Genomic DNA, 27733 nt, shown 5'->3' with positions numbered 1-27733 from the left:
GAAGAGGAAACAGAGTAGAAAGAGAGACTTTGAGAAATCCGCAAAGAGGTTAAACATTTCCGAGTAGGTACATTTCAACCCCCGACTCCCGATCCCCGTACCTAAATCGGAACGACGCTTGCGCGTCCCCCTCTGTGCAGTTTCTCATGTACAAGGGCAAAGTGGTGGTACGTAACTGTAGCTGGTACAACATTCAAAATGGATTCCATAAGACGTCAGAATCGCTTGCAGTTATTACAGAGCAGTTTTTGGAGAGGGGAAGGAAAACCGGTTCCAACTTTTCTCGACGCTTATCTAGGTACAAGATGAACCGTTACGTTGGGTCTTAAGCTCTCTCCGGTGATTTGACGTGGTGTCCAGTAAAAAATCCGTAACCAATTCAAGGATATTTCCAGGAAATTTTCAAGTTATTCGAGGACATTAAAAACAGAATATTTCCAGGAGATAAGAAGAATTCAAGGATAGTTTCCAGGACCGCTGAACACCATTCTTGATCTCGAGAACATCTTCAAACCGGGTAATTCTTGCTTCAGGGATGCTAATAGACGTACAACCCTGCAGGTGTAACACCATTGCACTCTTTCGACCGTCTCGGAATCTCCTCCCCTTGTACGCAGGTACACCCTAGCATGAAATTCCCGGCGTCCCGGTAAATCCAAATTAACAAAAGGCAATTTTCTAGTTACAGCTAAGCTGGCTAATGGGTTCAATTTTAAAGCTCATAAAAACCCTCCCACCTGCCCGACCGGGGACCCCACGGTACCCGTAGCCTCGCGAGTTGCGCGCGCGTCTCATGGGAATCAATATCCGCGAGTTGCTCCTCCGCAAGGCCTCTCCCGCCGGCCCCGCGGTGCTCCTCCGGGAGGCCGACGGTACCGGGGCTACCCTCCGATAAACGTGATTTAGAGGAAGGAGGAGGAGAGGTGAAGGTAGGGGCGGCACCCCGCCGTCCCAACCGCCCCGAACCCCCGCCGCAACTACAAAACATTCAATTTGAACGTCAGGTTAAAACGAAATGGATTTTCCCTCCCGGCGTAGTACAGTCTAGCAGAAATTTTGTTGTCAGGTACGATGTCCTCACAGAGAGACACTCTCCAGGGGTCGAGCGCCTCGCCAGTCACTTCCCAATCGCTTCCTGCTCGTTGTCCATTATCAACTAGAACATTGCGTCCAGTTTTCCTGGAAATATCCTTGAATATCGCTTGTCCTTTAAAAGCCCTCGAAATTATCCTCGAATTTATCTTGACTTCCGGAAATATTCTGTTTTTAATGTCCTTGAATTTGTTACGGATTTTTTACTGTACACCATGTAGGATAAGGTACGAAAGTTTACCGACTGACAGGCTCAAGCGGTGGATAACATCCGAGCTCTAACCAACGCCGGAAGATGTACCTAACCTAACGTCAACGGTTTTAGATATTATGCTCAAGCGGGAGATGCTAAACGAATAATCAGGAAAAACGCGCTGACGCGCATTATTTTAATTACCGGTGGTTGACGATCAGAAAAGCTTACAATCATCCCTGCTTAATCCTTGTACCAAAGAGCGTAGTATTAATTAATTGTCTGCACCACTGAAGGGTTAATTCTGCCTCATAAGTAAGAAATCACAGACCAACTGCGACCATCGCTTATACAGGCGTCCCGGAACGGACTCGGGGACAGAAGAATAACGATTTTTTGTTTTTAATGTCTCTTATGAATCCAGTTTTTTACACGCCATGGTATATAATATATATATATTAATGTACATTATAACTTTGGCGGCGCGCGCGCGCCTCTCAATCCGTGTGTTCATGTTTTCAATCTGGTATTTGTGCGCTTATATATATATATGTGAAAGTGCGCGTGTGTCGGAGGGGAGGTAAAAGGGGTGCAGAGAGTCGGGACGTAAAGAAGTGGGGAAGGGTGCCGTTTGGTGGGGCTGAAGGAAGAGGAGGAGGAGGAGGAGGAGGAGAAAGGACAGGAGGAGGGGGCAGTAGAGGGAGGGGTGGAGGAAAAGGGGGACCGAGAGGGAGAATACGGCGAATGCGATTTGTATTTGAAATTTCGTTTCACTCGCGCGCTGTTTCTTTCCGCCCGGAGCTATCGATCCTACGGGAATGTTAAAAGTCGTTCTTATTGGGTCTTTCTCTCTTTGAACGGGCCGCAACAACGGCGTACCTCCTCCTCCCCTTCGCCCCGTCCTTTGCCCGTCTATCCAGCTCCTCTTCCACCGTCCCCCCCTCGCCGTCTACCTCTCAACCACTGGCTTGGAAAAATTCAAAGTATGCGTAGACCGGGTATTTTCCTATACACACGAAATTTTCTGTTCTTCTTATTTTTTTTGATTGCATCTTTTTCAAAGCTCCATACACGATAAATCCTTGCCTCTTTTCATCTCCATCACTATTATACGCGTTTATTACACGCGGATTTAAATTCTGCGTATAACGTGTATATTTTGTATTACGCACAATTTCATCAACGCATACATTTACGCGATAGGATTCTAAATTACGGGACTCCGTATCTCGGCACTTACATTTATGTCCAGCCGAACTACCGTGTGTGTAACAAACGGATCGTCGCGTACGTTCTATGCCTGTATACCAGATACGTCTCCCTACTACTGCTGCGGGACACAGGTATTTTATGAGTAAAAACGCGAAAAACTGGCTATAAAAAAGAATTTATTAGTTCGTACCTCTGTCGGATTACTTCCGTTCCGGCATACATATCTCCGCGCATATACACACGGGATATATTTCAAACATGGACGACTACATAGTGCAGGCGGATCGCTCTCTGTTCAATTTGTTTTCACTCTGAGCTTTTTTTCAGATATACATTTTCCTTACAGCGTCGGGATTTTTTTCCCTGTATCTCCGTTTTTTTTATTTCATTCCTTCTATCCTCTCTCGGGGCTGAAGAATCGGAACAAAAACGATTTATGTACAGCTACTCGTTGAGACAGACCAATGTAACAGTTTTTTTTTTTTTTTATATATATTGAAATCTTTTTCAATCGAAATTTTTATCATCCGCTTATTACTTGTCGTCCTAAGAGTTTTCCGATTTAATTTACTTTCCTTCAATGTAGATACCATTCTATATAAGTCACACGCATATCACGCAGCACCGTTTTATATTTTTACGATGGTTGTAAATGCATTATACTCATCCTAGCTGGAGAACCATGCTGCCGTCCCATTAAAATCCTCAGCACCCAAGCATCGCTGACCAATCGCATAATCCGCGTTTTATTCCGATGCTCATACACGGCCACTTTTTACAGCCAATAATTATAACAATACTAATAAAAAAAAATTCAAAATATGCTTGGGATATATATATATATATATATATATATATATATATATATATATATATATATATACGGATATCAACACGGTGCGGAATACTGCAACATATTGGCCAATGATATGAACGGATAAACTGCCCCTCGCGTCATTGGAACTCCGACGAGTGGATAGGCAAAATATTGCAACGAGTCGAACTGCATGGAAAACCCGATGATATTTAATTCAGGAAATGTTACAACAAATATCTAAAGCTATGATGCCTTGCAGAGTTTGGAAGCAAGCCACATATTATATGCACAAGGTGTGCTCGGAGATTCGCGAGTATGGGTACCATGGTGCATCGGGGATGCTGCAGGGGGAAATTTATGCACAATATATCTACCCATAGCATAAAGAGCACATGGGAATGCATGCTGCATATTCCGAAGGCAATGCAATATCTTTCGCTCTTTCGAGAGTTGCAAATAGAGTTTAAAAGCTCTTTGCAGAAATATGCTGCTGAAGCCTGAAATAGAGTCTATGGAGTAGAAACATCCGAGGAGTAAATAGATGTGTATGTGGATAAATTGGTGTATCCGTATGCAGTTGTAGGTATTTACTACATACTATACGCGTAATGCGAGTACAAGTATGAGAATAATGAAAAAAAATTCATCAAACTGAATTCAAGATTCGTGTGATATGTAATAACGAGGATGCTTCGAGGGAGAGACAAATTGTTCAAAGATCAACTATAGTTACGAAACAATAACTGCCAGCTGATTTTGTCAAAGTGGATCATTTAGCCGGTTTTCGCTGGCAAAAGTTTCTCTCTCAAAAAGTGGAAAAAAGTGTTGGAACGACGCAGTCTCGTCGCGAATTCGCGACAAAGTTTTTGCAGAATAATCGTCACATAAATAACAAGGTATAAACTTTCCTCTATAATAACAAAACTAAGTGTAAAGTAGAATAAAGAGAGATTGGAGTGTGGAGGCGACGGGGGCAGGAGAGGAAAGGTGTGACGAGACGGAGGTTACAGGGACGAGGAGAAAGATATGAATTATGCATTTGCATGGCCGACTCTGTTCTCGGTGCTTCGCGCCATCTTCGGCACTTCGGGACGCAGTCCCTTTTATTTTACTTCTTACTTTTCGCACTTTTCACCTTTTTGTCACTGTATTTTTCATCCACAATCTCCTCAATTAACGAATGGCGAAAATGCACTATCAGCAAGAGTGGAAATAATTGCATATTCACTAGGCTGGTTCGTTTGTTAACTTTTCTTTCTTCTTTGCGGTGCCACTCGAAAAATTTGTGAGAAATACTGAAAGAAAAATTGTCGCAAAATCTGGAGGAGGTAGGAAAATATTTAGAGGTCGCTACCAATTATTGTAATATTTGTTATTCGTTTTTATGTCTACACCTTACGGACTTGTTATATATTCATTAGTTTATTTTTTTTTTTGTACCGTGGTTCAATTAATCGTTCACCAATCAACAGCAAACTGCGCCTAACAATTCCGGAGTTAGCTGTTGTCATCTTCTATCCGAAATATTATTCGTCTCGGAGAAATTTGGATAACAGTTTTTGTTACCCAAACAGGAGTATCGCATCACCTTAATGTCCTAGTTTCATTTTCAGTAGTGATTTTTATAAACAATGATCAACCACGATGCGAAAGAAATAAACTAATACATACATATATACAAGTCCGTAAAGTGTACACTTGAAAATGAATCAAAAATATGAAAATAATTGGTAGCAGCCTCTAAATATTTTCTTATGATTAGATTAAAAAATGAACCACCCTAATACGTATGCTTGCAGTTATCCGCGTGACCTCGGTGCAGAATTCCCGACCTACGCCACGAAGCCGAGGAGGATATTTTACGATGGGCAAGCCGGAGGTGAAAAGGGAGCGACCCTTTGGCTCGCCCGTTTATCCCCGCAGGGTTAGTTCGGAATCCCGGCAACTGTCGCAGCCATCCGACCAACCGGTCCAACCCCTATCACAGACGCCTTGGGGTAGGTCTTTCCCAAGGCTGCGTGAGCCATCCTCGTCGCCGAGTTGACCCGTCCCGTCGGCCCGAGCTAAGCCCCCGGATATTCCGGCGACTTGAAAAGGGCTGAGGAAGCTGGGTCGAATTACGCCGTGAAATTAACGAGCTCGAGAGTTGTTAAGACCTCGGAAAAACAGAGACGATCGCCTTCGGCCTCCAAGAATTAGCTCGTTAAACATTCATAACACCCGAGATCCACCGACGCTCAAATGTCAACGTACAGCATCTTGACAGTTCCAAGGACTCGACGCGATCATGCGATTCAATTGTAAGTCCTGACGACCGTGAATCCGGTTCACCGCGATGAGGGCGTCAGCAGTGGACGTCGAAAGAGCGTAAGTCACAGCCCGGGGGTCGACTATGTATTTCCACATGTCCCACCATCCAAGCATTCTGATTGGTTTGCAAAGTTTAATCAACGAATCAGAATGATTGGATGATGAGCAATATGAAAAGTGAAATTATACGACCGACCCTCTGATTGAAAGGATTCGTCTAACCCCGACGACGCGTACGCCTTTCCAGGGACCGGGACGTTGTCGTACCGTCCGAGGAGCTGATAGTAGCTGCGGCCGGATTCGGCATCTGGCAGATGATCATAGCCGCGATTTCGTGCGCAATGATCATGATCCACATGCTGAACGGGAGTCTGGAACCGGTACAGCACTTGGCCGGATGGTGGTGCGAAAAGCCCGCGACTCTTCGGAGCTGGACAAACCAGGAATGGATTACTTACAGCCACGCAGACGCGGTATGCCTATTAACCCGCCAGATTATCCCTGGCAGAAACGTTTTCATCGCCATTATTCGCGCTCCGAACAGCCCAAACTAGACGACGAAGTCGCAGGATTTGCTGGGACACGTAAAGCCATAAGCCTTACTCCGGAACTATGGAACGATCGATTCAGGGGTTGCCGCATGTTCAGGTATGACTTCGCCTCTTTAAGGGGTGTTCCATTCGAACGGAGTCCAACGATAAATCGACTCAACGAGGCTGGTACGGTAAAGTGCAAGAGGTTTCACTATAGCAGAAAATTCGGAAGGACCGTCGCCGAGAAGGTTCGCGTTAAATATCCATGCAGCCATTGGTATGTGGGTACGTCCTCTTCTATCTCTTCCTCTTCCTGCAGTTTCGTATGGCATGCAATCCGGAGTACGAGCGTGCGCTGTGGGAAGTGCTTATGATATCCGGTAAGATCACGGGCTACCTGACCTTCGGTTGTTTGAGCGACCGGATTGGCCGTCGTCCCGTCCTCCTGATCGCGAGCGGAGTGACTCCGTTTACAGCAATCGGTCTCGTCTTCTCTCCGAATTACGTCACGTACGTGGTGGTCCGGACTTGTCACAGTTTTTTCCACGGTGGCTTCATCGTCAACTTCGTTATGGCAGCCGAACTGAGCAGCAACGTCGCACGGACTCGGATTATGGCGTTCGCGTGTCTCGCTTACGGCCTCGGCGTTGGGGTGACACCGACGCTCCTCGAGGCGATGGGATCGATGGACCATTTGTTACTGGTGATCAACGTTCCGGTCGCCGCATTTTTCTTGGCCCTGGTCTTCTTCGTGCCTGAATCACCTTGCTGGCTCTTTTGCACGCGGAGGTCGGCGCAACTTGGCGCGGTGATCCAAAAGGCGGGCAAGACGAACGGCACCCCAATTCCCTCGGACTTCCACGTGGTCTACGTCGAACACAGCGACGTGGAGAAGCAGCTGTCCCGAGGGTGGCCGAGTTTCTGGAATCTTCTGAAAGCCTCTGGGGTAGCCTGCGAGATGATCAGCATCGGGTACCTCGTCTGCCTGTCCGGCGTGATAAATGGAGGTGCTCAGGCGAAGCTGATCTACAACCATAAACGGGTGCCGGTCTGGTATGCGATCATCGGGCACGTAGAAATGGCTGGGATCATCGTCAGCCAGTGCTGCCTCCTTATGATGGGTCACAAGAGGCTCCTTCACCTCACCATATTCCTCTTCCTCATCACCACCTTTATACTGATGGCCAATCTCCACGACGACTACTTCACCACCACAGGACCCGCCACCACTCTTCTTTCGGCCAACATCTTCGCCGTCGGGCTTGGCTACGGCACCTTGCTCAACTATGGCGCAAGGACCGTGCCTACTCTACTTCGCGGCACTTATACCGGGATGTGGAACGCCCTTTGGGTCGCATTCACCTGGGCAGGGACTCGCCACTTTTACAACTACCCCGGGTTCACCAGCGTCGCCGTCATTTCTATCCTCCTTGCCGCCTTGTTCACTTTCAACATCCATAATGTACTCTGGCGTGAGATGCCCGACACGGTCTTCGATGCCGTCAACTTCGAAGAGTTAGTAACGCTAAATTTTGCATTATGAACACTGGGGTGGTGCTTGTTTAGGGTGTTGACGAATTTTTCCGCCCCGCCCCTAAATAAATTTGGAATAATTCAAAAACAGTTGCCTAATTTTTTCAGATTTTTACCTCAATTCTAAGATTGCTAATTCAGCAAAACCTGACTTTTTATTATTTAGAAGTAGTGCAATTCGTATAGATTGCTTGGTATGATGATGTGTATTTTTCTTCAGTTAGTAGTACTAATGCCCACTAAGACCTCGTAGTTACAGATTTTTTGGAACATTATTACTATTGCGATAAAATATAGACTAAGAAAAAAAAGTTTTTCCAATGTGAGTTGATATAAGAAACTTCAATTACAAATCGGACTGTCTTAGAAACGAGGTAAAAAACTGAAAAAATAAAGCAATTATTTTTGAATTATTGGAAGTTGATTTGGGTGGTAAGGCGGAAAACATTTGTCAACACCTTAAACAAGGACAACCCTAATGAACACCTTAGTGGGGTGTTTCGCTGATTTCGAAAAAACCAACCTGCTTTTCGAGCAACTTACATTCTACATTCGAAAACAAACTAAATATCCCACGTAGGTACATGTGCATATATTTTCTGACAAGAGATAATCCACCCTTTTAGCAAACCGAAGCCGAAGAGATGGTCCCTGACAGATTCGCGGTTCATCGCTGGTCACTGAGGTCAACGCCTCGAGTAGAAATAATTGTCGAGAAAAGATAGGGTGAACACCCCTGCAATGAAGAGGTAAGCTCTTTTCCTTCGGAAAAACGTTTTGTAAGATAAATGAGAATTGTGGCGAACAATGGCTGAGCCATCATCTTTTATAATGGACAGTTTGCTCTCTACAAAATGATAAAGTAAAGTTCTGCCGCCGCTGCTGCTGCAGCAATGCCTTTGAAATCAGGAGAATAAATTTCAGAAGAAATTCGATTACACCGACCCTGTACCTCTCCTGTCCTGTGGCCAACTTTTCCTAAATATTTTTCAGCTCATTTTTATACGAGACGTGGCAACACTGTGTTTGGCCAATCGATTTACATAGACGCTGTGGATGTTGGGGATGTATGTCTCTCTCTCTCTCTCTCTTTTTCTCCTCCTTGTCTGGGTATATACACACCGAGTTGTCAGTGCTTCGTTCTGTCGGCAAATATTCCATGAATTTATAACGCGAGAGAGCTCTTTTTCATCGGTCGAGTCAGCGGAGGGTAAGGCTAGGTTCCCATTTTAACATCGCTCTGTTGTATGTACCTACACATGCGTACGAACGTCCCGGAATCAACGCTTCTCAACCCTGAATCGGAGCGATCTAAATCTGAAATAATCATAAGAAATCGGAGGATGACCAGCGATCAATTTTTTTGAATCTTGCTTCTACTCACCGTCGTCAGTAACGTAAATTGGGTGAAATAAAAGGAAACGGAAGAGAGGTAATTCTTGTACAATGCAAATTGGCTCTTCCTCTCGACATCAAAGATGTGCTGACAAGGGAGGGAGAGAGGAAAAAGAAAATTCGTTTTTTGCCGCAGGATCCGAAGATTGCATTTATGGTATTACCAGAAGAATGAATCCCATGAGAGAGAGAGAGAGCTGAGTCTGTAGATACGGCACTTTCATTTACTATGCATTTAATACATCACCTGCGCACTGTTGCATAATGGATTATATTCTCAACGGCGACGACGACATGCTTTATCTCATACCTTTTATCAACGTTTCTCCATTTCGAGAGAAGTAGGTAGTTGAAAGGACACGTCGAATAACTTCGAATAACGATAGTAGCAATTAAAGTAATGATGATGACGTTAACGACGATCGTAACAACAGCATCAAACTAAAAGCAGCTACGATAATAACAACAACAACAACAACAACAACATCGGCAATTGTACCGAACCAAGAATGATGTCCCAGCTCTGCACGTTAGGGACAAAGAAGAGACGGGTTTTCTTCTTATTGCATTATTTCAGCTTTGTCCTTCGTCCCCTCTCCGCCTTCCTCGTCCTCCACACCCCCTCCGATTGCTCTCGGCTCTTCTCGTTCATATATATATATATGCGTATTTCAGTACCACTTTATACGTTTCAGCCGAGTCTCTCGTTCAGAGATACCTACATCCTACGGATCTAATTGATGACTTTCAGATTAAGTTACAAATCGACTTCTTTCGACATGTTTCTTCGATCGAATATCACTCGAACTTTCTCGAAGCTGCAGTACACGTCCAACACTATTTGCCATCCTTCTTTCCTTGGGTTGAACAGGGGGCAAGAGTACAAAGCATTACCATAGGAGCCTGAAATTACTGGGTTCTCTATTCTCATCCTAATTATTTCTCGTTGATCGTCGGTATCTGACATATATTCATGGAAAAAAGTAGATGCAGCAAATTGCGAGAACTGTTAATTTGAAAGCTTGCATGTGGAGAATTTTTGAGGAACAAGTGAAAGAATTCTCATCAAATATAATATAGCGAGATAAAATTCAACTCACTCTCCGGCCGCTGGAGAATATGGAAGTCTCTTTTTCCGTGTGCCGGGTTTTTATGCCATTACGAGCCATTTAATCATAGAGGCCACCTCTGTTTTATGGACCCGGTGAACGACTGGGTATAACTGCTACTCCTTTATACCCCTTACAGCATTCCATCGCGTAAATATTTTATTTCGCGCGTGGCCTGCGAATGTTAAGGTTTGGTTTGGTTCGGTTCAATTTGGTCCGTTCGGATCTCTCTCAAGTAGGCAGGGTATAACTAAGTATCGGCATGTCTCCTCGTCAAAGTGCACCAACCAGTCACTGTCGCCATACCCGTCGTCCTCGTCGTCGTCCAACTTCCAGAATTTATGGGCACCAGTTTTTGCATGATTTATAAGGCTAAATTACACTTGTAAATATCGATAAAGCGATCAGATAGCGGACAGTCAGTCGAGCGCTGGACTAACTGATTTATATTCGTTTGTCCACCTTATCCCAAGGATGTCAAAACGCATAACCGACATGGCCTTACTGAGGATCGTTCCAGAAGGACGGATTCAAAAGAATTAGTTGAAGGAAAAGGGTGAGCGTATTTCTGCCCATGCAAAAACCAATTGCTTAATAATGAAACATTGTCAAACGTAACTAGTTCGATTCAATAACGGTAATTATCAATTTCAGCACCATCTCGAGTTGGGTTTTTAATTTTTTTTTTTCCAACTACTTGTAACCAAGATAAGTGCACATTTTACAATGCAAGAAAAATTTTCGATTAATCGAATCAATCCAAGACGTGAGAATTCTATTTATAGGACGTCTGTTAACCAGCTTTTCAGCCTAATGAGCACGATCACAAATTTGCCCTTCTTTAAATTTCACTGTGCCACCTATTTTTGAGAAATTGAATATTTTACGTTTGCCTATCGCGTTTGCCACAAAAAATAATAATTCGCTGGATCGGCAAATTTTAGTGTAAATATGTCACAGCGAGAATTTTAAATATCGAAGCAGAAACCTGAACAGTAAAACAAATATTTTGCAAGCATAGCCAAGTGGCGTTTCGATGTAACAAACCCGGTACTTAAACTTGCAAAATTCTAGCTGTTGCGACAAATTTTTCTGCTACGACTGTGTAGCTCAGTTTATTCTTCACGATTATACGTGGATTCGATGTGGTTGTGCTCTTTCCTAGAGCCCTGGCAACATTCACAGTAGTTAATTCTTCTACGAGAGGAGAAGCAACGAAATTGCTACAGTGGCTAATACATGGTTGAGCCAAGTTTAGAATCGAGTGTGGAAAATATTCATTTTCGACAAATAGGTAGCACAGCAATACTGAAAATGGTGTAACAAGTTAGTAAGAAAAAAGCACTAAATTTCATCAACCTAATTGAATGTGAAAGAAAAGAAATTAATAGTTGTGCTAGCTCAGGTATCAAATCAGTCACGATTTTCATAAGAATATATTGTAGCAACAAATTTGGCGATAAAGTAGCTATACAGAAAAAAATCGATTTCTATAAAAATATTCGCTTTAATTTGTTTGTAAAATGGTAAATATTTATCGGCAAGAAAAAACCTTCGATCAAGGAGTGAAAAATATATTTATAAAGCTTGTGTAAAAATTTGAGACTGATCGGTCCAGCCGTGTCCGAGAAATCTTGCTCACCGACTTTGAAAACGTAGTTTTCAGAAAAACGCGTGCAAAATTGCAAAAGCTCTTGAATATATGTAGATTACGAAATGAAATTTAAAAAAAAAACGATTTTTGAAAAGTCCCGACCAGACTATAACCCCTTTTACAACTTTCTTTCGTCAGCCTTTTATACACGAAATACGCGGAGTCCTTCCAGCCTGCAACAGCTTGGCACAAGCAGCTGCGCGGCTGGTTCGTCCTCCTCCGAAGAATTCGCGATACGAAGACGAGATCAGGCAGCTGAATCTGGGTCCGAAGAAAGAGGAAGAACCGCATAATTTCGTATTACCATGACATCTCAGAATCCGTGACTCGAATATAAATATACAAAGGAAAAATATCAATCCGTCGACATCATTCCAGGTTAATTGTACATACAGTGAAAGTAGGTAGGTACGCAGGTATGCATGTATGTATAAATGAATGTATGTACACGTACACGCAAACTCCGTTAGGTGTATAAATCACTCACAAGACGTGTGAAAAAATAGCCGATGACCTTTTTTTCGAGAGCGTGGAAAAGGGATCTCTCTATTTATCGTAGGATCGAAGAGGAAGGTTGATGGTATAAAATGGCTCCTGGGTAACAGGTGGCGGCCACCAACGCGGGCGGGGAGAATATCGTGATGGGCCGAAGACATCGGGTACCTGCCGGCCACCTGACGGTCTCGTGCCCGGAACTCGAAACCCGGCGTAGAGATTCGGTTGCGTATATTTTGGGTATCGCGTTCTAACGCGGCTACCTGATCATTATCGCTTGAAGTGGTGGTTACCTCACGAGAGTGCAGGAGTAGAACGGGGTGCGGACGCACGATGAAAAGCTCAAGAATCTGAAAGACTCCCGCGGACCGTTTAATTTAGTTATTTATAACAACGGAAATACATGTATTATGTATAAAACAATTTTCTTTTCTCGCATGAAATATACCAGTGTGAAATACTGTTTTTCCTTCTTTATTTACGGTTTGACGAGTTATGCGATCTGGAATTGTTATACGCAATTATCTATTTAACAAAATTGTTCGTCCCTCCAAACATACGCTTATCATCGCACAGCAATTTATTAATTGTTTTCAAATGTCTAACGTTCAAGTTTTGTAGTACAAAGTGTCTTTCGCCTTTCTGTTCTTATTAGAATTTAAAATCCTCTCTCTGTATTTCATTTATTATAATTCTGTGTTTTTTTTTTTTTGTTTTTTTGACAGTGACTTAGCTTTTACGTATGAGTTGTGCTGATAATACGCGAAAGGTGTTACAATGATGGCGACTCGTACATTGCCATATGCCGATCCACGTTCTTTGCGTTTCGAAGATCAATCGATCGATTTTTGTCGTGTTTTCGATATCGATGATTTTGAAATTTATACGAGATCGCTAGGATCACTACCAAGACTTTTAACAACACCGGGATAGGTTTACCCTCGAGAAAATGGTCGAGAAACTTTTTCCATATGAAACCGTCACGGTATGAGTTATACGGTTATGTCGTAGATAGACAACTCTGTTGGATGTCGGGGAATTGCGAATGCTGCGAGGTCAGCAGAGTTGGCTCGGATTGAACGATGGCGAAAATTTATGTGTTTACGAAAAGAGTTGCAGCACAGCTACACGTATAACGATACGTTGCAACTTTTGTTCAACATACGCTATATTGCTTTCAACTTTTTTCCAGTCACGTTACAGACGCTGATCGATGAAATCTAGTCCAGCTACGCGCACTGCAGGCTTTGAAAAATATTCAGAAGTGACGTCTTTTTACCGATGTAATTATTACCAGCGATACCAAGACAGCTTTAACTATGCTTTTACCAGACTCGGTTACAGATGCAATACACATATGTGATATGGTATGGTTTTACGTAAGTAGGTAACAGACCCCCATCCCTTCCATACACGAGAGCAAATATATTATTCATTTACTTCGTACCTTTTGAATAATTCACCCGAGGAGAGAATCTGGATTCCAACGCTTTATTTTTTTCCTCCCCGCGATGAAATTTCACCGAGTTTTCTTTTCAACGTAAACCCTATACATATATACATGTATAATGTATATATATATACCTGTAGAGAGGAATGCAATTATCAACAGGAAATAAAAATCAATTCGGAAACCTCGCTCTCTAAGCTCACCTAAAATTGCGATCATGGGAATGACCCGATGTGAAAATATTGTGACAATATTGCAAGAAGATGGATGTGGGGATAATTTTATTCGCTCTGTAACGGATGGATGGCGGTTTCTTCGAATGGGGCAAAAAAGAATTCCATCAGTGCGTAGAGGAAGCAGGGAGAGATCGATAAATTCGAGATTAATTTGTTCGGTGAGCGAATTGCCGAATAGAAGTGGGGATGAAGCTCGCTGCAATCGTCTAGCATTCCAGTAGCAGCAGCAGCAGCAGCAGCAGTTTGAACTATCTATACGGATATTGATGATTTACGAGACCTGGGTAGAATAATGCATATTTGTCATTCGTTTGAAACTTATTTACTTTTGTTATTTTCCAAGTATTGATCCGCAGCGAGGGTGGAGAGGAGAGCGAATTCTGAAGAGCAACTTCGTCCCGGGGCTGCAGATGGGAACTGCGGAAAGTGGCGAGGGTGTAGAGGGGACGGAGGGGAGTTTGGAAAGTTTCAAGAGAGCCTCTCAATCTGAGGAGCTTGTGCTTGTGTAAATATAAAGTTGGAGAACCGGATAATGTCTGGGGATAAATCAAGGAAATTTGATAAATCCACAATTCTACAGGATCCGCTAATTAAATATCGCACGACGTGTATACGCTCAGAGGTATTCCTTTATTTCCATAGATCGCAGTTTCACCCCGTCGCCTCCGCCAACTTCAAGATTAACGTAAAATCAAAAAACTAGCCACCTATCCGGCTATTTTCACTCCGATTCGCCTAGCCAAGAGTCGAGGTCGAAAGTCCTTTTGGGGTGAAAACGAAGCTGGGGGAGCTCGAGAGTCGAAAATAAATACGATCGTCGACCCTCGGTAATTGGCTGCCTAGGACTGTCTGTTTGCCTTTACGTTGTCCAAACTCGAAAAGCTCATAAATTGAGGGTCGCCGGTACACGTACAAGAGAAATTTGTACAAGTCTGCTGCAGTCCACGGCGTATCATCGTGATAAACGCCAGGTTTGATTGATTTCTCATTTTCGAAAGGCGTCCCTTCGGCTCATCGAGATTAGGTTAAAGAAGCAAACTTGTATCAATATTATACAAGGCGGATGCACCTTTCTAAATCACTGCACTGCACAAAATGCACCTTCATGAAATTCTGGATCTCTCAATCTTTCGGCTATTGATATCTTCAGTCACGCAATTCACGATCATACAATCCAAGTTTAAGCAAGCTCGTTTATACCGAAGTTTCAATACCACTGGAATCAATCGGTCCAAGCGCTCCGCTTGCACTGATAATAAATTTTTCAAATTACACAAGCAGCAAAACGTATCGAAAAGCTATAATTGAATTAAACAGAGTCACGGTACTGTGGTTTGAAAAATTAATGTTTGCATAGGTAGATCGAAAGCATCTCTGTACTGCTTGTGGACACAACCTCCAATAACACGTAATGAATATGTCCACAAGTGGATCAAACGATGGGCAAAATTGCTGGTACCGTAAGATGACCAAATCCAGTGCACTCTGTACCTTCTGGTAATTAATTTCGCATGTTAGAACTGACAATGAGCCGTGATGTCTGACGAATCAATCCCGAGAAATTGGCCGTCGCAGGAGCCGGGGTTAAGAAGTGAATTGAAAATTTAATCCGGGGGCCACCGGAGGACGAACGAAGAATCGGCAGAGATTTTTTCGCTGAATCCTTATTTCATGAGGCACCGCAGAAGCGGAGAGCATCGAGTATAATACAGCAATGGCGAATAAGAACGCGGAGAGACCGGCACTAATGACGACGTTTATATCGGGTGTGCGCTGAATACCGACTGATCCAAAGACGAAGAAGAAGGAGGTGAACATGAGAAAAAACCGCCCGTTACCGGAGCCAACTCACGTCGTTCCCGCTGCGAGAAAGACGTCAAATGCAGCAGGCACAGAGGTTGAAACCGCCTTGCCGAAATATCGAGAAAAACGTATATATCACGTATCGAGGAATTCGCATTTATTGGAGAAAACGCCTCGCGCGCAACTCGGCACTCGTTTCATTTCGCTTTTAATATTGCAGAATCCTTACAGGTATACGTCCTGTAGCCGAGTTTCAAACTTTTAATTTCTCCCGTTTTACGGTACCTTGTCTTTTACGATCAGCCGTAACGCTTCGTTCGGGCGATCTCAACTGCACGCTAGATACCTGCTTACACCGCATTTACCACCCTCTACATCCACCCCGCGTTCTATGTATCCTTAGCTGTATTACCTTTCATTTCGAAGATAGAATTTCTACATCGACTTAGCGTTTATTCTTCTCACGGAGAATGAGGTATTATTTTTATTTCCTTTTTCTTTTTCTTTTTTTTCGATGCTTACAGGTCGAACCGTGCCATCGTGTACAAAGAATATCTCGACTGTTTAACGATGATAAAAACCTGATTGCGTACTTTGGAGGACAAAAGTTTTTTAACTTGACTCGAAAATTTCATGGCTAGAACGGGATGTAGAGTAGATATTTCCACTCTGACAGGGGCGAGGTTAAAGTTCCGAAAGCGCCTAATTCTGAATTATTTGGTGGCAAAACTTGAGTGAAGAAAACAAACTCTGAAGAAACAACAAAGTTTCAAGTCGTCGGAAATCCGACGGTTCAAAATTCCGAAATGCAAGATTCCGAAAATTCTAGTTACTAGAAAATCTTGGATCATACTGAATTTCGATGTTCGGATTTTGAAGTGTTTTCTCTTTCACACTTTCGGAACTTTTACCTGTCGGGGTCACGCCCTTTCGGCATTTCGTCCTTCCGGAACTTTGATCGTCGGTTTTCGGACCATTCGAAACTTTGATGTTTCGTTAAAGTTTGATTTCTTTACTTCAAGTTTCGGCACGAAAAAAATTCGAAAATTTTGCACTTTCGGAATTTCAAACCCGCCCCTTTTGACCGTGTTATACGTATGCGCATATAAAAGCACATCAAAATCGCGAGTAGGTGAGAAAAGGACTGCAGGGGCGTAAATATCCATCTTTTTTAATTGGCCGAACGGCATTAAACGGAAACACGCGAAATCCATATACTACTATATTAATAACGAAGCCCGGACGTTGGTGTGCGCGTGAAAAGAACCGTGGCGATGTGTATAAAAATCGGAGTGCAAGGCTAACTAACGGCCGCAACTCGGAAGATAACCCGCAGAGCAAATCCGCGGGTCCAGCCTAACCATTGCGGGGTGGTGAAACGGGGTGGAATGAAACTGCGGCGAGCGGCGAATATAATGGAATGGAACGAAGCGAAATGAAATGAAATGAAATGAAATGAAATGAAATGAAAAAGGGTTGCTTCCTATAAATCTAATACACATATGCCAGAACCCTGCAGACGAAGGTACCGGAGGTCGTGTACAGGAGACACAGACGTCTCATCCGCGACGAACGAACAACGGTATAATATTATACCAGCGATCTGAAGGGGCGAACAAATCAACCTTTTCCAAACATGGCATCGCACTTCCTCCCCCCCCCCCCCCTCCCCGCCCGAAGGTACTGCTTATGCGAAGTTATGGCCCCGACCATATTACTTTAAAAGGTTTTTTCGGTTTCCTCGACTCGTTACTCCTGCCTGTATATTTTCATGCCCACGTGCGGCGACGCGTCCGTGTGCTTATTGTCAGTCTGACTTGCACCAGGAATTAAGAATCTGCGTAGTTTTCATCTCAGATAATATTAATTAACACCGATCAACACGATTTTTAGGGAACGTCCATAAATTACGTTGTCGAATTTTGAGTTTTTGGCCCCCCCCCCCCCTTAAAGGCAGACAATTATCCTCTGCATTAACCGTAAAAAAGAAAATTCCGTACTTCGATCACTGCAATTAGAAGGTTCGGATAATATAAATCAGAATCTAGAAAATATCATTCGTAATTATTATACTATGAAATTATGAGAAATTAAGGAGAATAAATGAACCAAATGAATAACGACGGTGCGTGTTTGTATCGTAATATTTTTCGATGTGATATACGCGGAATAACTGCGACATTACTCTTCGTATGTATAACGTCAGGCTAAATTCACTCGTTTATTTTTCATCCCCCCCCTCCACCTTTTTCGCGGCACTTGCGAAACGCTTTTTCTGCCTCCCTATCTATACATCTATCTATTCTATTCGCCTCGGCCTTATACCTTGAACCAACCGCCCCATTCCGCCCGTCTCGGCCCGTTTTTCTCCTTCTTCTCCTTCTTCTTCTTCTTCTTCTTCTTCTTCTTCTTCTTCTTCTTCTTCTTCTTCTTCTTCTTCTTCTCTCTCTTAGCTCACCACTCCGTGTTGCGCACCTCTCTTGACAGATTTATGAATCTTCTCGCAACCTACTTTTCACCATCGGATATTAGATTCTCGAGAGAGACAGATATGAAGAGACAGAAAGCGTATGTGTGCTGTGCGAGCCTCGATCTGTTTATTGCGACGGAAGTTATCACCGATAGCTTGCAGATCTTCCGCTGCAGGTATCTGTGAGAAGACACAACGTTTCTACAATTCCGTCCTTCGATTTCTTTCACATGAAGATCGTGTAGTTCAGAAGCAAATCGAATCGTGGAACCAAATAATTTGGAAAAACTGCAGTCAGTTGTGCGGAAAATTCGGTTTCTTTAGATTTTCGTCCATTATAAGAAATGTTCATCAACATCAACCAGTTAACCCTTTCAGTCATAGCGGTAAGTATTCTTACCACCTATTTTGTATCCATTTTTTTGTACATTCAGAGAACTTTTCAACATATTTCTTGGCGGTTTTTTGCTATTTCTGACAGTATACCGATAAGTTTTCAATACTTGCTAGTAATTATTACGATACAATGTAAATTATTATTGTTAGAAACAAATTGGTTGAAAGAAATCATGAAAATTGAAGGAATATTTCATTTCCGAGAAAGTTACCGCTCTACGCGTACGCATGTTTTACATAAAATACAAGTTTTCGGGATCGCTGATTGCGAATCTAAAATCGGATTTAAAAAATTCAATATGGCGGATGAAAGTGTCGAATTCGATCGAATCCGATGAAAAAACTCAGCCCAAGAGTTTTCGGGGTCGCTGATTACGAATCTGAAATCAGATTTTGAAAATTCAATACGACGAATCCATTCAGCGAGCCCGAAAACCCCTGCATACAATTTTTCGACAAACATTCGATCAAATTTCAAATTTTCGTCCGACATCTTGAATTTTTGACATTCGATTTCCGACACCAAACACCGTGCAATACCGTCTCGTTATAAAAGTTGACTATCGGCCCAACGACGTGCGACTCAAAGGGTTAATAGGCCACTCGGGATCCGAACGAGCGCCGCGAGGGGAACGAAGGAGTCGGAACTTCCGTCCTCGCGAGGGGTTTGAGGGTTGCGACTCGGATCGATCGGTGTCTGCGCGCGCGAGTCTGGCACGCGCCATCCGGCCTCACCGCAATCTTCCCACCTGCAGACGCTGGTTTCCTTACGCGAACCACTTTGCGCCGACACGTAAATGGGCACACGTATCGTGGGTATATACGGGGCATTCCACGCCGACTCAGCCAACGTCGGACCCTCGCCGTTTTTCATTTTCTTAAAAATAAATTTTACGCAATTTTACCAACTCCAAAAAGTTACTCTGAATTCTTACGAATTTTCTTCGACTCAATTTCTATTACTTGTGATTTCTGATGTAAAAAATTATCAATAATCTTTTGTCGGATATGAAAATTTTCAAGCCTTTAGAACCCGTGTGGGCCGCTGTTCAAATATTTTCATACGCAAGCCAGGGTTTTAAGAATTCTTACAGATTTTTTTTCTCAGTTTTAAAAAAATTGCAAAGAACTGAATAGTTTGTTAGAATCTGTCAAAATTCTCAAATATCCGGTGTTACATATAATGAAAAAAAAAAAAAAACGTTTCAGCAACCGCTCATGATAAACTGACTCTTCCTTCTGATTGTTTTTAATCTTTCTTCCAAAAAAAAAAAAAAAAAAAAAAATGAAAAAACAATAAACCCGAAAAGCTGGCCCACTCTACGTCTAGGGTTGAAAATTTTTATATCTGACGTAAGATTATTCGGAATTTTTTCAAATTTTTAAATAACGACCAAAGACATTTCGTTTTGCAAAAACAACACGAATAAAACGAATCTGCAGAGAAAAATTTGATGTTGGTTGAGCTGGCGTAGAATGCCCTATACGTATACATGCCACACGCCCTCGACGTTGATACACAACAGACCTACCGCAGGGTGTAAATGGTAGAAAAAGTACAGATACAGGGAAATAAACTGGTTGGGTATAAAGTATAGGTACATACTATAAATCATCAGGAGTACGTGTGTAACCATCTCTTGTCTATAACAATTAGAAGATGAAAATCGAGTATTCCATGATCGGTAATTGCGCAGAGATTAGTTATATTACGAGTCTCGTTTTCGAGATTACATCGTAGTACCAGACGATTTTTTGGAACCGTGAACAGAGCTTACGGAAGACTGGTGGAAGGTACTCTGAGAGATACTTCGTTTTGATGTACCGCGATGAGAACAATTTATACTTTTGGTTACTGTACAGTCCTTTACTGTATAAGATCATCATTTTTAACTATAAAGGTAAAATACGGTTCTGAATAGGACATTGACCACTATAATCACACCGAACGTTTGTAATTGCATGTCCAACATTTTCTTGTAATTGCCGTTCACTCGTTGTTGCAAAACTAATTTTTGGCTTGTAACCATAGAAAAAAATTTAGTTGACGTGGTTGGACAGTTGTAACACTGATCAACAAAAATTCACTTTTTATGTGTAATGTGAAAACTTTGAACTGGTTATGTTAAGAACAAGGTTTAGTGTAATAGAATTGATGTTGGAATATTTTATATACGAATAGTTTTATTGCGACGTAATTTTTTTAGTATTTCAAAAAATACAGATTTTACGAACGAAAATTAGGTTATATATGTCAGTGTTACAGTACACCGATCGTCAAAATTTTTGTAACAAGAAAAGTGCTTACTAATTTTCAAATAGCCATCTACCTTCATATTAATAATATATTTATTTCGATTCGATCAGGTCTATTTTTTGTGTCACGTATAACTAGTACCAGTAAAATTGAATGTTTATCGTTTCGACTTGCATTTTTTCATACAGAGTGTTTTGTTATTTATTGTAACTAATCAACTGGTATTTACAATAAATAACAAAGAAAATAAAAACACCCTGAACCAAAAAAGGTAATTCAAAACGATAAACGATTCAATTTTACTGGTACAGTAGGTGTAACAAAAAAAACTAGACCCGTTCTAATAAAAAAAAATATGATTTTATGACGAGGTTCGATTACAAGTATTTAAAAATTAGCAAGCACCTTCCTTGTTGAAAAATTTTGTTGACCATTGTAACTTGTCAATTACAATATCTGGTAATCATATAGCTGGTAAATAAAATTGTTAATTTTTGACTCTGAAACCACCACCCTTTACTACCTTACAAGCGGAAATATTTCTCCAACGAAAAGGATGTAACGGAACCAGAATTATCCTGCAGGTACAATCATCCCTGTCATAGGACAGACGACAGTCCCGGGGGTGGGAGGGTGGGAGGGAGAACCGGGTCGTCGCGAGGTAAGGAAGGAGCAGGGGTTGCTGGCATCCCTTCGCCCGGTCGCGTGCTGGTCGCGTGCCGTGGGCGTGGCAATCCCCACCCTCGTGGTCGGCCTCGGGCTCGGGGCTCGAGCTCTTGTCGGTTATTGATTCCCCGGGGGTGGTTGGATGGTTGGTTACCCTGCCCGTCGCCCCGCGGCGACGGCGGCGACGGCGTCGGGGGGAACTTGAGTGGGATGTCTTTGGTCGACAGCCACTGAAGTGATTATTTCTCGAGGCACCTGGGACACGACGATCGACGACGAGGAAGCCCGCGAAAAGGGAACGACCCGGTGGTCCGAGGATCTACCCCTGAGCTTTTCGAACCACGGTTATCGTCGGATGTCTTGCGGCCCGTGACGCACCCGGCATGCGTCGACTTGCTACCGCGAACGATGACGGGGCTGGAAGTCGGCGACGTTATTGGAATTGCCTGAGGTTCGGTAGACTCGGATTTTCTTTTAACTCAACTATTCCGGCTTGTTCTTAAGTTGCAGAGTACGGTCGATTGTTGTACTAAATTCCAGATTCGGCATTTAACGCCTACTAATTTAAACCCTGTATAGGAGCTTCTAAGGAGGGTTGTAAAGATAGTAGAATAGGGTCTGTTTCGGTGTAATATTAGACTCTGTTTGGACGCTAGATATGTTCGAAAATTCTCGATTTACCAAGCTTAGGCTCAAACTAAGGTATGTTTAGAACCCGCCTTTAACCCTCCGGAGGAAGTACAGTTCAATGTAATAATAAATTTTAGAATTTAGGATTTTTTTATTTATATTAACTTGATGCCCCTCTCGCGTTAAATACATTTTTGTATTCGTAAGAACTTTGAATATGTACAGATGAAATGCAATAATTAATTTTCAAATGTTATTGAAACTTATAAAAATTATGTCGAAATAGCCCTTGAATTATTCATCGTTAACACTTTAATGTCCTTGTAATAATATATCTGTGTATGAGGAGTTACAGTTCCAATGGAGCAGCTGTAGATTGAATAGCGTCAAAATAGATTCAAGCGTCTTCTGATATCGTCAAAGTAGGGCTTGGTACTTTAATTTTTCGAGTTTGAGGTTCGATGTGAACGTTGTTCTTAAATTTTTAGGAATTAGAGGCTCAATGCAGGCTTTCTAGGTTCAGTTTCCTTCGAAGTAGGTTTATACGAACCCCGGTAGATTCAAATATAAACGCTAAATTTCGATTCGGGTTCAGACGCGTGAATAATGTATTATTACAGGAGTTCGACTCGCATCAAAGAAATTGAGAATCTTGAATGATAAAAAAATCTCCCTGCACGACAAACGATTTGTTGAAACAAACTAAACTTACCACGATTAGGCGGGGCGGTGGTCGTTTGTGAACTTTTATACGCCGCGTTGAGGTGAAAAATTCATCAACGAATTATTAAATTGTCGATTGAAAAATAACAAACATATATGTACAGTGCAAATTTAACGACTGTGTTAACAAAACACAGATTGATCGATTCTTCGATTGATTAAACCCATTCATGTTTACGTACACTTTCGGAGGGTGGATCGGATACAAAGGCGGTGGTCGTGCGAGAGGAATCTATAAGCCTTAAGCTAAAGGGGTGAATTTACGCATAAGGGAAAAGTTCGTCTTGACGTACGGGGAATATCACAAACAGCTTTACGACAGCTGTTTCAAGGATATTGAGATACTTTTACGATTATTAATCCCATCTTCTCCAACGGCGTAACATGATACCAATGCTCATCGTGCACACATCAACACTCTTTGCAATTTCGACGCAGCTTTCTCGCATTCTGCTAATTTCGGACTGTCGAAAAAGCTGAAAAGCTCGTTCGTAATACCCCCCCCCCCCCCATATACATATACCGTCCTAACAATCTTTGAATTAATAATACAAGAAGCTTTGCACAGTTTCTGATTTTGAGAGAGAAGAGATCGAATTATACGCAACAATGATCGAGTGAAGAAAGGTCGTTTAATCAAATGAACATCACCGATATTCCGATTGGTGAAATTTTCTTGAATGTCATGTCTTTTATCTCCTGGTCACGTGCCAGCAACGGACCTCGATCGACGCCGTAGCGCCGCGACGTCGTGACGCCGCCTGAAGAAGACGAGAATCCCGACGACGACGGCGGGACAAGCCGACGTCGCGCGACGCTCTCTAGATCTTTTTTATTCTCAATTCATTCCTTCCAGGCAAAACGTTACAGCGCAAATAATCGCTAACGAATTCAAGATGCAGTGAACCCGAAATTTCTACTCCAACGGAATATAATTTCCCGTCAATCGGACACAAGGTGACGTTGAAATTCCGAACCGACAACTTTTACACCAAGTTTTTCACAGTCTAAGGGCTATTAAGGTGTCCCATAATTTGTTCGTTTTCGAAATCGTTCCACCTCGGCCGAAAAATGTGTTCGTATTGTGGAAAAAAAAAAAAAATATCCCACCGAGTCTGAGTACTTTTTGATAACGTTGAACACGCGCCACCGAGCGATTGAAAATTTGAATACAAATTACATCGGATCAAATTCGAAAAATGATGAAATCAAGGGAGACCCTGACACACGTGTGTATAATCATTGTTTATCACGATTCGTATAATTGCCCTCCATATTTATCCCGGCATATATACCACACGCCTGTCATTCACGGACGACCATTTCGGATTTGATAACGTTCGGACCAATTGGCACACCGCGGATCTATAATGTATATATCTATTATCCCCGCTCGACGTGCGTCATATTCCTCGGAGGGGTCCGCGAGGAGGGACGGATTTACTGCCTGCGGATGATTTACGTCGACAATGTGTATTACCCGTATACCATGCACCTATCTTATACCTCCATGCCGTTCTATAACCGTCGTGGCTACACGATTAAGCCCATTATCAGCGTATAAAATACGTATAATACCCTATATACGGCCTGCCTGCCTCTCTGTCTTTCCCTTCGGGAAAGAAGTACTGTAACTTAACCGTAACACGGATGATCGGCAATTAAACATCCGGATAGTCGATATCGTACGGATCGTATACTTCATTGGATAAAGTAACAAACAACGCGACATTGCCGGCAATAACAAGTTTCAGGTATGTACCTACTTACGTACCTATCGGACTCACAACAGTTTCGTTACATCGCCACGAGATTCGAATCGTTACGGCTATATCAATATTCTTGACAACAACGGTACTATACGTATACCTGCATGTATGGGTATAAATTTTTGACTTGTCGAATTGTTCCACGCAACCAAAATCGATTCCCCCTCCGTTTTTGTTAATCGGATTAATATAACGTTGTTACTCGTGCATACGCACTCAGGTATACATGCACAAAGAGATTGTTTGTTACGCGGTATCAAAGCCTCACGAACGTTTATATACCTGTACACCTATGTAACGTATGTAACGTTTGTAATTAGTGCTTGCGTATCGCGTCAAGAGATTTGACCTTCGGAATGAGTGTAACAGCGTTTATTCTATACAAGGTATAAGACAAGGGAGACGATACCAACTTTTTTTCAATCGACCAATATTTTTAGGGAAATATGAGAAATGAAAAATTTCGCACAACTTCGTGAATAAAAGTTATTTTCGTACAAAATTGTCAATATGCATATTGTCTCGTAAAAATTTGTATTTTTATCAATAAACAATCTACAAGCTATTACGATTTTTAACAAAGGTCAACAATTCTTTCCAAAAAAAAGAAAAAAAACTATGCATATTTACAATATTTCAAGAAATAATACGATACGTTTCAATTTCTGTAGAAATTCGTAGTAGCAGAAATTTTCACCGTGGTAGGCAGACAAATACAGAGGATAAATTCTAAAAAGCACCAATCCGATGCGTAGACAAAGTTGATTATGATAGACGTGGGCATGCCGTACATAATATAAGTATGAAATGAAACCGGAGTAGACAAAAACCGTCGCGATTAAAGGAATATATATATATATATATATATATATATATTATTTTATTACTTTTTTTTTTGCTCTTCCTCTTGGTGTATTTTCGTTTTAGAGGGAAATTTACTCATGAATAAGCAAAAAGCCTCTACCTCCCCCCACCACCACCCCCACGTCTCGCCCAACCAGCCGCGCCCTCCCTCCCACCCTTCCTTCCATTCACCCTACGTCCCTTCGTCCGCGCAATTTTCTCACTGCGCCAATTTTACTTTGATTATGTTGCCGAAACTTGCCAAGGTTCCGCCTAACGACTTTTCACCGGGCGTGAAAGAGAAGAAACAAGAAATAACAATAAAAATTCAGCACGTGTAATTATATGCAACAGACCTCGGCGCAAATACTTCTTTTATTATATACCTCTATTATATTTCAAACTTCCACATCAGTTGCGGATTATTATTTCGAGTGATTATTCGCTAATGTTATACCGGTACCTACCAGATTTGATTTTTGATGAATACGATATATTCAACTAGAAGTAAGAAGAAAAAAAAAAATATGAAGAACAAACAAATACTGGAAAAAATTCATGTTCAAGCCGAAAAATGGACTCTGACGAGAATGATTTTTCCAATGAAATGTATTAGAGCCTGAAATATGACCAGTGTGATTGAAAAAAAAAAAAAAACCTATACATATATATATATATATATATATATATATACATATATATTCTAAGAGCTTTTCTACTAGAGAATTGAAACAATCCTCTCCTCTCTTTCTCACCGGCAGGGCGGGAGTATAAAAGCTTGACGGACTGGAAATAAAAATATAGTCGCAAATCAAACAGAAAACACATTTTCACTCTTTTTATTCCTCTTTTATGCAAATATTTGTTCTGGAAATATACGTTCGTTTCGTTCGATGTATTACCTTGCACGCCCTCTTCTTTTCACTCCCCCTTCGGCCGTCCCCCTCCCCCCTCTCTCTCTCGCTCTCCCTCCTTATTTCCCCCTCTCGTTCGCCCCGTTCCATCTCTCTCCTCACCCCGACGGCAATCAATTTCAAACTCAAATGAAATACTGGATTGAAATATGAGATTGCTTGTCTACCATTTCGCAAGATGTTCTTCGTGCTCGGAATATATATTATAGATCCGCACGTCGATCTGCATCGCATATATTCAACGCCATCCGGTAAAAGGAATTCTTGTTGCTTAACTCCTTGGAGTCATTTAATAATTGAAACGCGCCTCCGATGTCCAATGAGAAACTTGTCGACTAAGTCGTGCCGGGATCCCGAATAAACTAACACTGAAACGATGAACCTTGCGGCACTTGGCTTGAGAAAAATATTACACGATCTCAACTCAATACAGATCGTAGAAACATGTAACAGCGATCAATTACGTAGCGGAATTGAGAGCTGCTCCATTATTATACGTGCGAAGCAAACAGCAAGAAGAACTGTGTTGGTGAGGGGGAAATCAATAGTTGGAGGTTTGAAAGTTCAAGGAAAAACTGTACGTCGTGAAACTGTGTGCATACTTAGCAAGGCGCGTCGAATATACATGTATAACAATGTACAATATATGTGCGCTTGGAAAATGTGATACGGTATAATATCATTGTATATGTATAAGCTTTTCACGCCGGTTCAACGAACTCTACGAAACGCAGGCAAAAACGCAGTACGGTTTGAAGATTCTCGTGAAAATATAACGGAGCATAGATAACGTCGTATACACATAGATTCATACAATCCTGGCAAGAACCGAACGGAAGATATGGACAGCAATTTTATTAAAGTCAATATATGTGACTCACCTTTGCTGGCTCACTGCGGTCTCTGCACAAGATTTATCCTGCGGAATATGGTCGTATTCCTCCTTGGATGAATCAGCCAGTCGCGAAATACTCGTCAAAGTTGTTCGGAATAAGCTTCGATCCGCTTTAATGGCGAGAAGAGAAAATTTTAGCTACACAATTGGATATCAGATGTTATTATAAAAAGGACGTCGATCCCCCTGTACGTAGGCAACTGTGGCAGTTTTACCTGTGCAAAAGTTGCCTATCTACAGTCGAGTTCCACTAACGTGCACTCAACCCTTTAAGTCATAGTGGTAGTCATAGTTCTTACCACTAGCTTGTATGAATTTTTTGTATATTTAGAGAACAT

General features: G+C 42.1%; 2 protein-coding genes across 2 annotated transcripts in view; one reads left to right on the top strand and one right to left on the bottom strand.

The window, feature by feature from the left end:
• Nucleotides 1-27504, bottom strand: part of LOC124215999 (TOX high mobility group box family member 3) — a 171437-nt gene extending 143933 nt beyond the window's left edge. Inside the window, exon 1 of the mRNA XM_069135829.1 lies at nucleotides 27382-27504. The gene's annotated coding sequence lies outside the window, so the exon portion shown is untranslated. The remainder of the gene's footprint in view (nucleotides 1-27381) is intronic.
• On the top strand, nucleotides 5650-7700 carry LOC124217227 (organic cation/carnitine transporter 2-like). The gene is made up of 4 exons (XM_046622624.1): nucleotides 5650-5681; nucleotides 5872-6097; nucleotides 6169-6405; nucleotides 6477-7700. The coding sequence occupies exons 1-4, from the start codon at nucleotides 5650-5652 to the stop codon at nucleotides 7698-7700; spliced, it is 1719 nt and encodes a 572-aa protein (XP_046478580.1).
• Nucleotides 27505-27733: the final 229 nt, after the last annotated feature.

Source organism: Neodiprion pinetum, chromosome 4, assembly GCF_021155775.2.
Source record: "Neodiprion pinetum isolate iyNeoPine1 chromosome 4, iyNeoPine1.2, whole genome shotgun sequence".
Lineage (NCBI taxonomy): Eukaryota > Metazoa > Arthropoda > Insecta > Hymenoptera > Diprionidae > Neodiprion > Neodiprion pinetum.
Note: the sequence above shows the minus strand (reverse complement) of the source record. Positions and strands in the feature narration are given on the sequence as shown.